General features: G+C 43.1%; 1 protein-coding gene across 1 annotated transcript; it reads left to right on the forward strand.

Moving 5' to 3' along the window:
- Window positions 1-876: 876 nt before the first annotated feature.
- On the forward strand, window positions 877-11,014 carry LOC132575057 (cytochrome b-c1 complex subunit 7). The gene is made up of 4 exons (XM_060243471.1): window positions 877-1,002; window positions 3,175-3,246; window positions 5,346-5,512; window positions 10,395-11,014. Exons 1-4 carry the CDS (start codon window positions 984-986, stop codon window positions 10,470-10,472), a joined length of 336 nt encoding a protein of 111 aa, XP_060099454.1. The 5' UTR covers window positions 877-983; the 3' UTR covers window positions 10,473-11,014.
- Window positions 11,015-11,351: the final 337 nt, after the last annotated feature.

Consider the following 11,351-nt stretch of genomic DNA (forward strand, 5'->3'; position numbering starts at 1 on the left):
CTCTTCTTCTCCACTGCAGACCTAGAGTAGAGCTGAGGGAGCCACTGGAAGAAGGGACAGAATTAAAGCGGATGGTGCAGGGGTTTCCCTTAGTTTCATAGCTCTTGTTGGAGCTGTATTTACTAACCTTGGTGTCAAAACAAAGAGATGTATAATGATACAAGCGATGGTCAGTGATTTATATGGTGCATGTGTGTTTCCTTCTCCCACGGGCGCCAAAAAACCAATTCCCTAACCTTTCCCCATGCTGGGCTTATGGTGTCTGTTATTGCTAGATTTGGGGTTTTTTTAAGTTTCCTTCCAGCATGGTCCAGCATGGAAGAGCGTGTTACAAGTTAGTGAACCATACAAGCTACGTACAAAATATGAGGGGAGGTTAACTACTCGATAGCATTTCTGGGTACTTTAAATGTGCAACAGAGGCAAAGTCCCATTAGATGTTCCTATGTAACACACACTACACTAATTTATGTGGTTCATTAGCTTGTAGGGTGCTCTTCCAGTCTGGAACTGCAGTGTTAACAAACAACATTTCAGAATATCCAAAGCACATGCTCTCTCAGCCCTCCCTCCTCTCCCCACTGGCCTGCACTGCAGGACTGTCGTTCACCCCTCTGTCTGCAACAGTCACTTTCTCTCCACAGTGGAACTAGGAAGGGACGGAACCCTGTTTTAAAAATCGTTTCGTGCAGAAAATGATTTCTTGTAAAGTCCTAGACTGATTTCTCCTTTTTCGTGGCACGAACTGTGACAGACAGGGCAGGATCTTCATTCAAAGCGACAATGAAATCCTAGCCTCGTTCTCCGCTAGCAGCACCCGTTACTTCTACCTCGGACTCGAAATAGTTAAAAGGTGGCCAAAGTAAACAGGAAGTCCCACCTCTAGGCGACGAAGTCTTTACCCTCCGCTAAGCGTCACGTGACCCACGGGATCCTGTCGATTTACCCGAAAGGCATTGCGCGCATGTTTCGCGGAGGTCAAGATGGCGGGGAGGGCACCTGGTAAGTGGTTAGTGGAGAGCATTGGCGAGGCCGCCAGTGGTGGGTCTGTGGGGAGGGATGGGGCGAAGACAATTCACCAAATCTCCCTCGTTGTGGATTGGGAATGAATGGGATTTGTAGGAAGAAGAATCGTGATGATGGAGGAGGAGGACGGCAACGGGTGAAGCGGAGATGGCTCCGAAGGGTCGTGGAAGAAATGGCTTGGTCAAAGGGACTCTTGGCTTGCTTCGTAACCGCGGGAATAGAGGTGTTAGTTTGATGTAGCAGAATTCAGCAGGTTTCCAGTGGCACTCTGAAGAAGATTAGCGCTTGACTCAAGAAGGATTATGGAGAATGCCTCTTCGATAGCCTTCAAGGTGCCACTGCTCTCCTGTTTAGTTTAGCGTTTTTAAAAATTGCTATATGACGAAGGCAGTTTTGACTCCTGAAAACTTGATCTCCCCCAAATCGTTGGTTTCTAAGATGCCACTGGAGCCGAATCTAGGTGTTACCCAGCAAACCAACAGGGCTATCCTCTGAAACTGTTTAATTTTCTGTAACTGGTACCTTTGTACAGAATTCGCTATGGAGGAGGAGGGTGGAATTCTCGCTGGTTAAGTTCTGGGCAATAATCATGTTAGGCTGCTGTGGCCAAAAAATGTGAAAGAGCCTCACAGTACCTTAAATACTAGTAAAAGGTGTTGTACCATAATTGGTATATGTGAGCCAGAGCCTATGTTTTCAGATGCTCTAGTCTAAATAGTCTTTAGAGTACAACTCTATTTTGCTGCCTAGATAAAGCAGTAGTCAAATCACTTTGAGCTCAGTGTGACTGACACGGCATTAGGCATAGGATTGAGTTGAATTTTGAATTCTACTTTGGAAATATAAAACATGTTTTAGGAGTTTAATTATGTCCATCTTGCTTCCCTTAGATAAAGCTGGGTAAGAAAACAAAGCTGTAGACAGATCTCTGGGATAGCAATAAATGATAGTTATGAAAAGTGGCATTTATCAGAATGCTAATAACTTTTATATACACTGATCCATTTGGGTGATCTTATGAACTAGGTGTAGGTAAATATGTATTGATCCTATTGACACTTTTAACCTGATGCATCTTTAAAAGATGCTTTCTGTGCTCAGTACATAGTTCACCGTGTAGAAAAATTCTTTACACTCTTCTAGAAATTCAGATGAGAAAAAGCATAAATGTGTAATATACGTATTTTTGTTTGCAGGCATTTGAAACAGATACAGATTCTTTTTTAAAATAGGTAGAATTTGTGGCCCCTAAAAATTGTTCTCATACTGTTTGCTTCAATTCCAATAGGCTAGTCAAGTTAATCTGACATGGAATTGTGCAGAAAGAACCTTTTGACACCTAAATGACTAAACTGTTGTGGGTCAAATGATGAAGTGGGCTCCTGTCCTTGAAAGCATATTCTATAATAAACCTGATATTTTTAAAGACATCCTTAGATTCTGTATTTGCTTCATTTTAATCTCATCTTTCTGCTTAATCAGGGACCCTAATTTACGGTACATCATTCTCTATTTTTGTTGTTATTCTGTTTAATAAATGTGTCTAATGAATGTGTCTAACAAATTATTCTGTGCAGGTTTACTTGGAAATCCTTCCTGCTGTGTTCAGTGAGACTTATTCTCACAAGTTTGCATAGGACTGCAACCTTATTAGTCAGCAGCTTTTAAATAACAATTAAAGAGCATTTTATGGTAAATGTGGTAGTGCAGATTTGTATTGGTAAGAATGTACATGTTTAACTCTTATCTACTAGATTCTTTTATACAAAAATGTCAGCTGAAGCTAGGTTTTGAAGACTGCTTACATGAGCACAAATGTAACTAGAAGGCCTTTACGTTTTAAAGTCACCAGTTCAAAAATGCCTTAGATTACTTTCGTGGTAATTTGAGTTCACCTTTTGTTTGTTCTCTCGCTGCCCATTTACTTTTAGTAATGGCTCAGAATCTGTGGGATTGATCTTCCTTCTCTCAAAAGAAATTGTAAAGGCAATTGCCCTGAAGCCAAGTACTTGGCCCTTTATTTTGTAACAAAATGCTGCATATCTATATTGGCAAAAGGAAACATGTATTAAAATACTTGCAGATTTGAGTCCCGTTTACCATGCTTTGTTCTGCTCTTGAACTAATAGTGGTGATTGTCACTTTCAGCTGCAGCTGGTGGACGTCTGCTTGATGGTCTCCGCAAATGGTATTACAATGCTTCTGGATTCAATAAGCTTGGTAGGTGTCTTAATTTTACAGATAAGCTAATGGACAGTTGAAAGAGACCCTGTAGAAAAGGTGTTGCCCAGTTAAAACTAAGCATATGTTGCTATAATTACTTGTAGTGACTATTGAAGTGTAATTTCCATTTTAGATGTCCTGTGAGGATTGCCCTTGTCGTCTTTGTTCATTTTTTTATATTGTTGAAGACGTAATGAAGTAGAAATATAAAGTGTGAACCAGCCAAAATTAAGCAATTCCAAGTCCTTTTGACTTCAGCTGAAAGAATTCAAGTAAATATATTGGTGAACAGCTCAATTGTTTTGCTCTTCAGCCAGTCTGTAAATGTTCTGTTTGGTTAGCTGTAGTAAGAATTTTCTAGGTAACCAAAGAGGGAAGCTACACAGAAGCTGATACTTTCCTTTTAGGGAAATGAATTGATGATTGGTGGCCTGCAGAAGTATTCATCCTCCAAAACAATTCATCAGCCTTGATGCCCATTTGCCATACCAAATAATGACCAAGATATAGTAATAAGAGTCCAGAATGTTCACGAAGCAAAGTCACTTGTTTTCAAAACTTGGAGAATACACACCCCACATTTAAATGTCACTGTTTTTGTTATACCCTGATCATGCCTCCTCAGCCAGACATTCCATAACATTTACCACTGGATTGTGTCAGCTTTATTATGGAGTCTGACTATTGAAAATAAGTTGTTTGGAAAAGGCACTTACAAATTGTAGTCGTTTGGACAAAATTGTGGTACCTGACAAAGAATTAGCTGTTCCTGCTGTAAGTTACAAAGGACTAAAATGTGTGTGGGTAATTGGGCAAGTGTGCATCTGAAGGCTTACTTTGCCATGGTGATTTGTTAAGCATATTTAAGTTTAAATGCTTATGATGCTAAAGTTTTAAAGTACAGTGTATTGCAATATTTAGGATTATATAATATGTACGTTTTAGAAATAGTTACCCAAATTCATTAGAAGGATAAGGCTGGCAACCTAAAACCTTGGGAGGGGGAAAAACTACCCAAATTTATGGTGAAATTCAAAGTCTTATAAGTCAGGAAAAAAAACTAGAAAAGTTCAGGTAAAAAGGTTTTACATTTTTGAGGATATTCTTCAATTTTTCCAATAGAAAAATTGGGGAAATTTGGGGAACACTGTAATTTAATTTTATTTTATTTTTAATTTATTTTGCAATGAGTAAAATGTCTCATTAAAAGTGCCTTTGGATGTATGTTCCAGTATGAACTAATAGAGGGGTGTTTTGGTAGTGAACTGTTGCAAACACTGGTCCAAAGTTTGTTTCCAGACACTTTTACCAATGCAGCAACTTATAAAGTAGATGGAATAAATTGGAGTTTGACATTCTTTCAAACAGGGCTTGATGAATCTCAGGTGCCAGGTTACCTTGGAACCTAGTATTTTCAGCAATTATGTTTTTGTAGCATCTGTCAGTGATTCTCAGAGGAAGTAGAAAGTGCTGGATCTGATCAGTTTTCCACTTGTGAAGAATAGATGTCATTCCCTTTGGCCATTAAAAACCTGCGCTTTGAATTCTGGGACCTGCATGACCAGAAGCCATTTGGAATGGGAGCTATAACAAAGAGGGGAATTGGCCAAGATAGAATGGAAAAACAGGCTGAATCCATCCCAGAACTTATTTGAGATCAGAATGTTTTTGTATGACATAAAAATAGATGTCTGTGAAGTTCTTGTAATTGCTTGTTTTATAAAGCTTAAAGTTGTAAAGTTAAACTTAACTTTACGTAGTTCTGTTGTGGTGATGACAGTATACTACTATGTAAGGGTAACCTCTGTTGAACATTGCCCTGCTGTAGCAGGGATGGGCAATTCATAAATCTAATAATAAAATAAAAATTAAAAATATATACAGTAATAAAATTACGAGAAACTGAGAAGCAGTTAGGTTTTGTGTACAAACAGAAATTTTGAGAGTTAAAATACAAAACCCTAAAGGCTGAAAAATGAATATGGCTCCTATAACCAAAGAAAACTTGTCAAAGCCTGCCCTAAAATTCTAACTTTCCTCAGCTTTGCTGAAGTTTGACTGGCAATTTTGTTATTATGAGAAACATCTTGTTACAGGTCTTTTGAGAGATGATACAATGTATGAAGATGATGATGTGAAGGAGGCACTAAAGAGGCTTCCTGAAGATATGTATAATGAGAGATTATTTCGCATCAAGAGAGCATTAGACTTGTCCATGAGACAACAAATTCTTCCCAAAGAACAGTGGGGAAAATATGAAGAGGTATGAGATTGTTGATACAGGGTTTTTTTTAAAAAAATAAAGCTTTATAGTAAACCAACTGAAGTGTTTTATCCATACTTAACCTTTGCCAACCAGTGATGGTGATGAATGGTATAAAAGCAGAATTCCACTGATTACTTCAGGGCCTAGAGCTCAGACTTCTCTGATGCTCATGGTCCAAGACAGGTGAAAGAAGTCCTTGTAGGGTACCTTTTCTGCAGCAGACAAATAACTCTAAGCTGAGTTAGTGTGAGGTAGCCTCCAGTTCACACATTTTTATCTTAGCTCAGGAAAAATGGTCCCAGAGCAAGCTGATTTATGCAGTAGCTCACACAATAGAATTTTTTGCTCATAAGACTCCACAGCTTAGAGGGAATATTGACTGGGAGATAAGATTACAATGCCTGTGCTGAATCTGCCCACATTCTCTGAGCGCACCCTCTGCCATTGGGTTAGGGTGAGAAGTGAACTTGTACTGCATACAGCTGCCCTGGTTGCATGTGCTCCTTACTACATGCATGTATGATTGGAAAATCCTAGCCATAGAAAACAGTTTCTTTTATCGTCTCCGAGAGAGAGAGAGAGAGAGAGTATGGTTTGCTATATTAACTTCCCTGTATTAAGAGTGTGCTGTAAAATGTATGTCAGTAAAACAGCTATGGTGAAACAGCCCTCTGGTATTAATGGCTTTCTCTTTAAACCAGGGCCTTAGCCAGAAATTTTTAGTTGGTGGGGCTGGGGCACTGGGGCAGTGTAGTGGGGAACTTAGATTAATAATTAGATTAGTTTATAAGATAAAGTGGTCATCTAACTATTTACCTGTCAGGCTTGACCTGCCCATCAGAACTGGGAGTAATGTAATGTAATGTAATGTAAAATTTTATTTATATCCCGCCCTCCCCCGCCGAAGCAGGCTCAGGGCGGCTAACAACACTTCAAGTAAACAATACAGTAATAAAAACATTAAATTCACATTAAAATTCACATTAAAATCAGTCAATAATCGATAATTAATTAAAACATTCCTAACTCAACACTGGCGGTAAACGTTATTAATCTGGCGGTAAACATTAATTCAGTTATTGGTGAACGCCTGTTTGAAGAGGGCGGTCTTGCAGGCCCTGCGGAACTGGTCTAAGTTCCGCAGGGCCCGCACCTCCTCTGGGAGTTGGTTCCAGAGTTGTGGGGCCGCAACGGAAAAGGCCCGAGTGCGGGTGCTTTGAAGTTTAACTTCTTTTGGCCCAGGGATATTCAGTCTGCTTTTCCCCACTGACCTCAGTGCTCTCTGGGGCTCATATGGGGAGAGACGGTCCCTCAGGTAGGTCGGTCCTTGGCCATATAGGGCTTTAAAGGTTATGACCAGCACTTTGTACTGGATCCGGTATACGATTGGCAGCCAGTGCAGTCCGCGCAGCCCCGGCCGTATATGCTCCCATCTTGGGAGACCGAGTAACAGCCTGGCCGCCGCGTTCTGCACTAGCTGCAGCTCCCGGGTCCGGTACAGAGGCAGCCCCATGTAGAGAGCGTTACAGTAGTCCAGTCTTGAGGTGACCGTCGCGTGGATCACCATTGCTAGGTCCTGACGCTCTAGGAAAGGGGCCAGTTGCCTCGCCCGCCTCAGGTGGAAGAAGGCTGATTTGGCAGTGGCTGTTATCTGGGCCTCCATTGATAATGAAGGCTCCAGTAAGACGCCCAGGCTCTTTACCCGCTGCGCCGTCTTTAGCGGCGCCTCGTCAAAGGCCGGGAGAGATATTTCCTTCCCCAGAGTGCCACGACCCACATGGAGAACCTCTGTCTTCGCTGGATTTAACTTCAGCCCACTCAGTCTAAGCCACGTTGCAACAGCCCGCAGAGCCCGGTCCAGGTTCCCCGGGGCGGAGGCGGGCCGGCCGTCCATTAGTAGATAGAGCTGGGTGTCATCTGCGTATTGATGGCAACCCAGCCCAAATCTCCGGGCAATCTGGGTGAGGGGGCGCATATAGATGTTGAATAACATCGGGGAGAGAACTTCTCCCTGGGGCACCCCACAGTCTAGTGTGCGCCTCTGGGATCGCTCACCCCCAATCGCCACCCTCTGTCCCCGACCCATGAGGAAGGAGGAAAGCCATTGTAAGGCTAGCCCCTCAACCCCTATGTCGGCGAGGCGGTGGATCAGCAACCGATGGTCGACTGTATCAAACGCAGCCGACAGATCTAATAACATCAGTATTGCCGTGCCGCCTCGATCCAGTTGCCGCTGGAGGTCATCCACCAAGGCGACCAGGACCGTCTCCGTCCCGTGGCCCGGTCGGAAGCCAGACTGGCACGGGTCTAAGACAGAAGCGTCATCTAGAAATCTCTGTAGCTGTAACGCCACTGCCCTCTCGATAATTTTACCTAAAAATGGTAAATTGGACACCGGTCGGTAGTTTGCCAATTCGGCCGGGTCTGCTGTAGGTTTTTTCAAGAGGGGGCGGACCAAGGCCTCTTTCAGAGGCGTTGGAAAATGCCCCTCTAGGAGGGATCTATTTATGATGTCCCGTAAAGGACATCTAAGCTCCCTCTGGCAGGATTTAATCAGCCAAGAGGGGCAAGGGTCCAAATCACATGTTGTTGGGCGAGCAGCAGAGAGAATTCCATCAACTTCCTCCAAGCTGAGTGGGTCGAAGTGGTCCAGTACTAAATCTGAAGACAGGCGCGGAGCCTCAGTTTCACTTACTGTGTCTAATGTGATAGGCAGGTCTTGGCGGAGCGATGAGATTTTATCTGCAAAATATTTCGCGAATGCCTCACAGCCTATTTCTAATTCCCTAATATTTGGTTTGCCTTGTGGCAGTGTTATAAGATCTCCAATTACTCTAAACAATTGTGCTGGGCGCGATTTTGCAGATGCAATCTTGGCTGCGAAGTATTCTTTCTTTGCAGCCTTGACTGCCATCTCATAAGACCTCATAAGCGTTTTATAGGATGTTCTCGTCGCTTCGTCCCGAGTATGCCTCCACCGTCTCTCTAGTCGTCTGAGCCCTTGTTTCAGCTGGCGTAACTCCAAGGTATACCATGGTGCCAGCCTCTTGCGAGGGCGCCGAGGTGCAATTTCATCGATAGCCCTGGATAGCTGGGAGTGGGGGAGAGGAGAGAACCATTGATGCTGCACTTTCATTATCAGTTATTGACATTTCAGGGCTGGCTCTTTGAGCTCCTGCTATTCTTCCACCATCACATCAAGACTGACTGAGAGCCAGTTTGCTGTAGTGATCAAGTGCTCAGACTCTTATCTGGGAGAACCAGGTTTGATTCCCCACTCGTCCACATGCAACTGCTGGAGTGACCTTGGGTCAGTTATAGAGCTGTTCTCTGTCAGAGCTCTCTCAGCCCCACCTTCCTCACAGGTTGTCTGTTGTGGGGAGGGGAAGGGAAAGGAGATTGTAAGCTGCTCTGAAACTCCTTCAGGTAGTGAAGGGCAGGGTACAAATCCAATCTCTCCTTCCCTGAAAGAGAAGCTGTTTTTGACCTCCAGCCCAACATCTCCACCTCAAACTCACTGTGCTCCCAAGCCTCTGCCTCCATTGCCTGCTGTAAAAAAGACTTTTCTATCCCCCTGCCTCTCACTGAGGCAAGCCCCTGACTCCTCCCTGATGCAGGCCTGCCCGCTAGCTGCTTCCCCCACTTCTTGTCCCTATTTCTAGCATGGCACTTGATTGGCTTCCCTCTTTCAATGCACCTGCCAACTTTCCCTCACTTTTTGCTGCTTTCCTGGGCCAAACATCTGATGCTCTCATTGACCTTTCAGTCCCCACTGCCTGTGGTCTGTCTAGGGAAAGGTTAATGCTTCAGTTTTTATTTATCTATTTCATAGGCTTATATTCCACCTTTTCCCATAAACAGGCTAACTTTTGCTGCCAGTTGCAGGCCTATAGCTGTGGTGGGGCAGCAGAGCTCACTGCTGGCCTTTTCAAATGGGGCAGAGGTGGTGGGGCATCACCCCAAAATGTCCACCGTAGTTATGTGCCTACTCTAAGCATAGTTTTATTAATCCTCAAGAGACAAAAGACTTGGAATAGTGTATCTGAAAGCTAACTTGGCTCTCAGTATTCTGTCAGACACTTGTTCAGATCAGCAGAACTCTGGGCCACAGTATACCTTAGAAAGGTTCTGGCAAAGAAAATGCACAGGAGAAAAAAGCAATATACTAGGATGGTGATAATTTCAACTTAATGAATCGCCCCATCCCAGCCAGTGGCAGGCTCCGGGCGACGTACAACACAAGAATAAAATACATACATTTAAATCAGTAAAACCAGTTACATTAAAAAGAAGTTATAAACCCCGATGGCATCTCATTTAAAGTGCTATTGTTCCATTCCCAGTCATTACATTGCAGGTGGAGGAATCCCCCCAGTGGAGGTAGGGAGAAAAAGGGGCCAGCATGCTGTCCTTATGCAAAGGCTTGGTGGAACATCTCTGCAAAACTGTAAAAGATTCCTCAGGGCCCTGATGTCCTCTGGCAGAGTGTTCCACCAAGCATTCCACAAAGTTTGGGAGCAGTCATTTTAAATGTAATCCTAAATTTGTTCACTGATGATTTCAGGAGTTAATTTGTGGTAGAAAAATTGTAACCTAATAAGATAGGTTGTTAGGCCAGAATTACTGATGAGAGGATCACACCAATGTGCTGAAGATACCCTGATAGGTTTGTGGTAGAGAGAAATCTTGGGGAACACAATGTAGCTCAGTTGGTGAATTCTGAGTTAAGTATTTGACCTTGGATACCAGTGTTTTCTGTTTAAAATTTAGCAGTCTTTGGTGTGATGGCTCTATGGCACGTTGCTTGCCAGTGCTGCTCTTAAACAAAAAGGCTCGCACTTTCCAGCTCAGCTTCTTCTTTGTTTCTCATCCTTTCCAGGAGAACTATTATCTGCAGCCGTACCTGAAAGAAGTCATTCGTGAAAGACTTGAGAAGGAGGCATGGGAAAAGAAGTAACTTTCTTGCACAAATGCTTTTCTAAAGTTCTTAAATATCTGGGTGCCGAGAAATCTCACATAACATTATGATCGCTCAAGATTTTGTTCATCCAACTGAAACATTACTAAACTAGCTTGGAATCCTTTCTCCTAAGTTGCAAGGAATTGGTTCAAGTCCTTTTCAGCTACATTGGATGCTGGCGGGGTAATCTGTGATCTTCATTCCAGCTGTTTGAGTAATTCTTTTTGTCATAATACAGCTGTTTCCTGCAGCTGGGAGCGTGGATAAGCAACAGAATTTGCTGTTTTTTGTCCCCACTCTTTGGGCTCCCTTCTTTACAAGGGATACCCATCTGCACTGTGTCTGCACACATCCATCATCACCTCTTGTCTCTGGAGATGGGGATGCAGGCGCAGACTTCAGCATTCAGCAGCAGCCCTAGACGGGTTATGTAACCTGTCACGTCTACCCAAACAAACGGAATGGCACATTAATAGAACCTTTTGGAATGTTTGTGTTTCCTGCCAATCTTGAAATAAAATTGCCTCATTTAACCCAAATTAATCATGTGGACTTATTTACTGAATTACTAAAGCCCTACAGTCCTGATTATACTTGGGAGTAATGTCCCATGACAAACAAGAGGACCTACTTCTGAGTGTAAAAGTTTTTAATTGGGTAGTAAATGTTAAAACATGGTCCCAAAAGGATACTTAGATGTCTGTCGTTTGTAGTGTTACATAAGGCATTTCAACTGTCTACAATCTAAAAGGGAACATTTGTCGTATTTTTGGTTCATGTTAGCGGGAAGTAGGGAAATGCGAACCTGTCGTCGGTTGCTGGTAATGCCTAAATGGGCAAGGGGCCAGAATGTAATCATGGAGTTGCAGATGGCCC

This window comes from Heteronotia binoei, chromosome 7, assembly GCF_032191835.1.
Source record: "Heteronotia binoei isolate CCM8104 ecotype False Entrance Well chromosome 7, APGP_CSIRO_Hbin_v1, whole genome shotgun sequence".
NCBI lineage: Eukaryota > Metazoa > Chordata > Lepidosauria > Squamata > Gekkonidae > Heteronotia > Heteronotia binoei.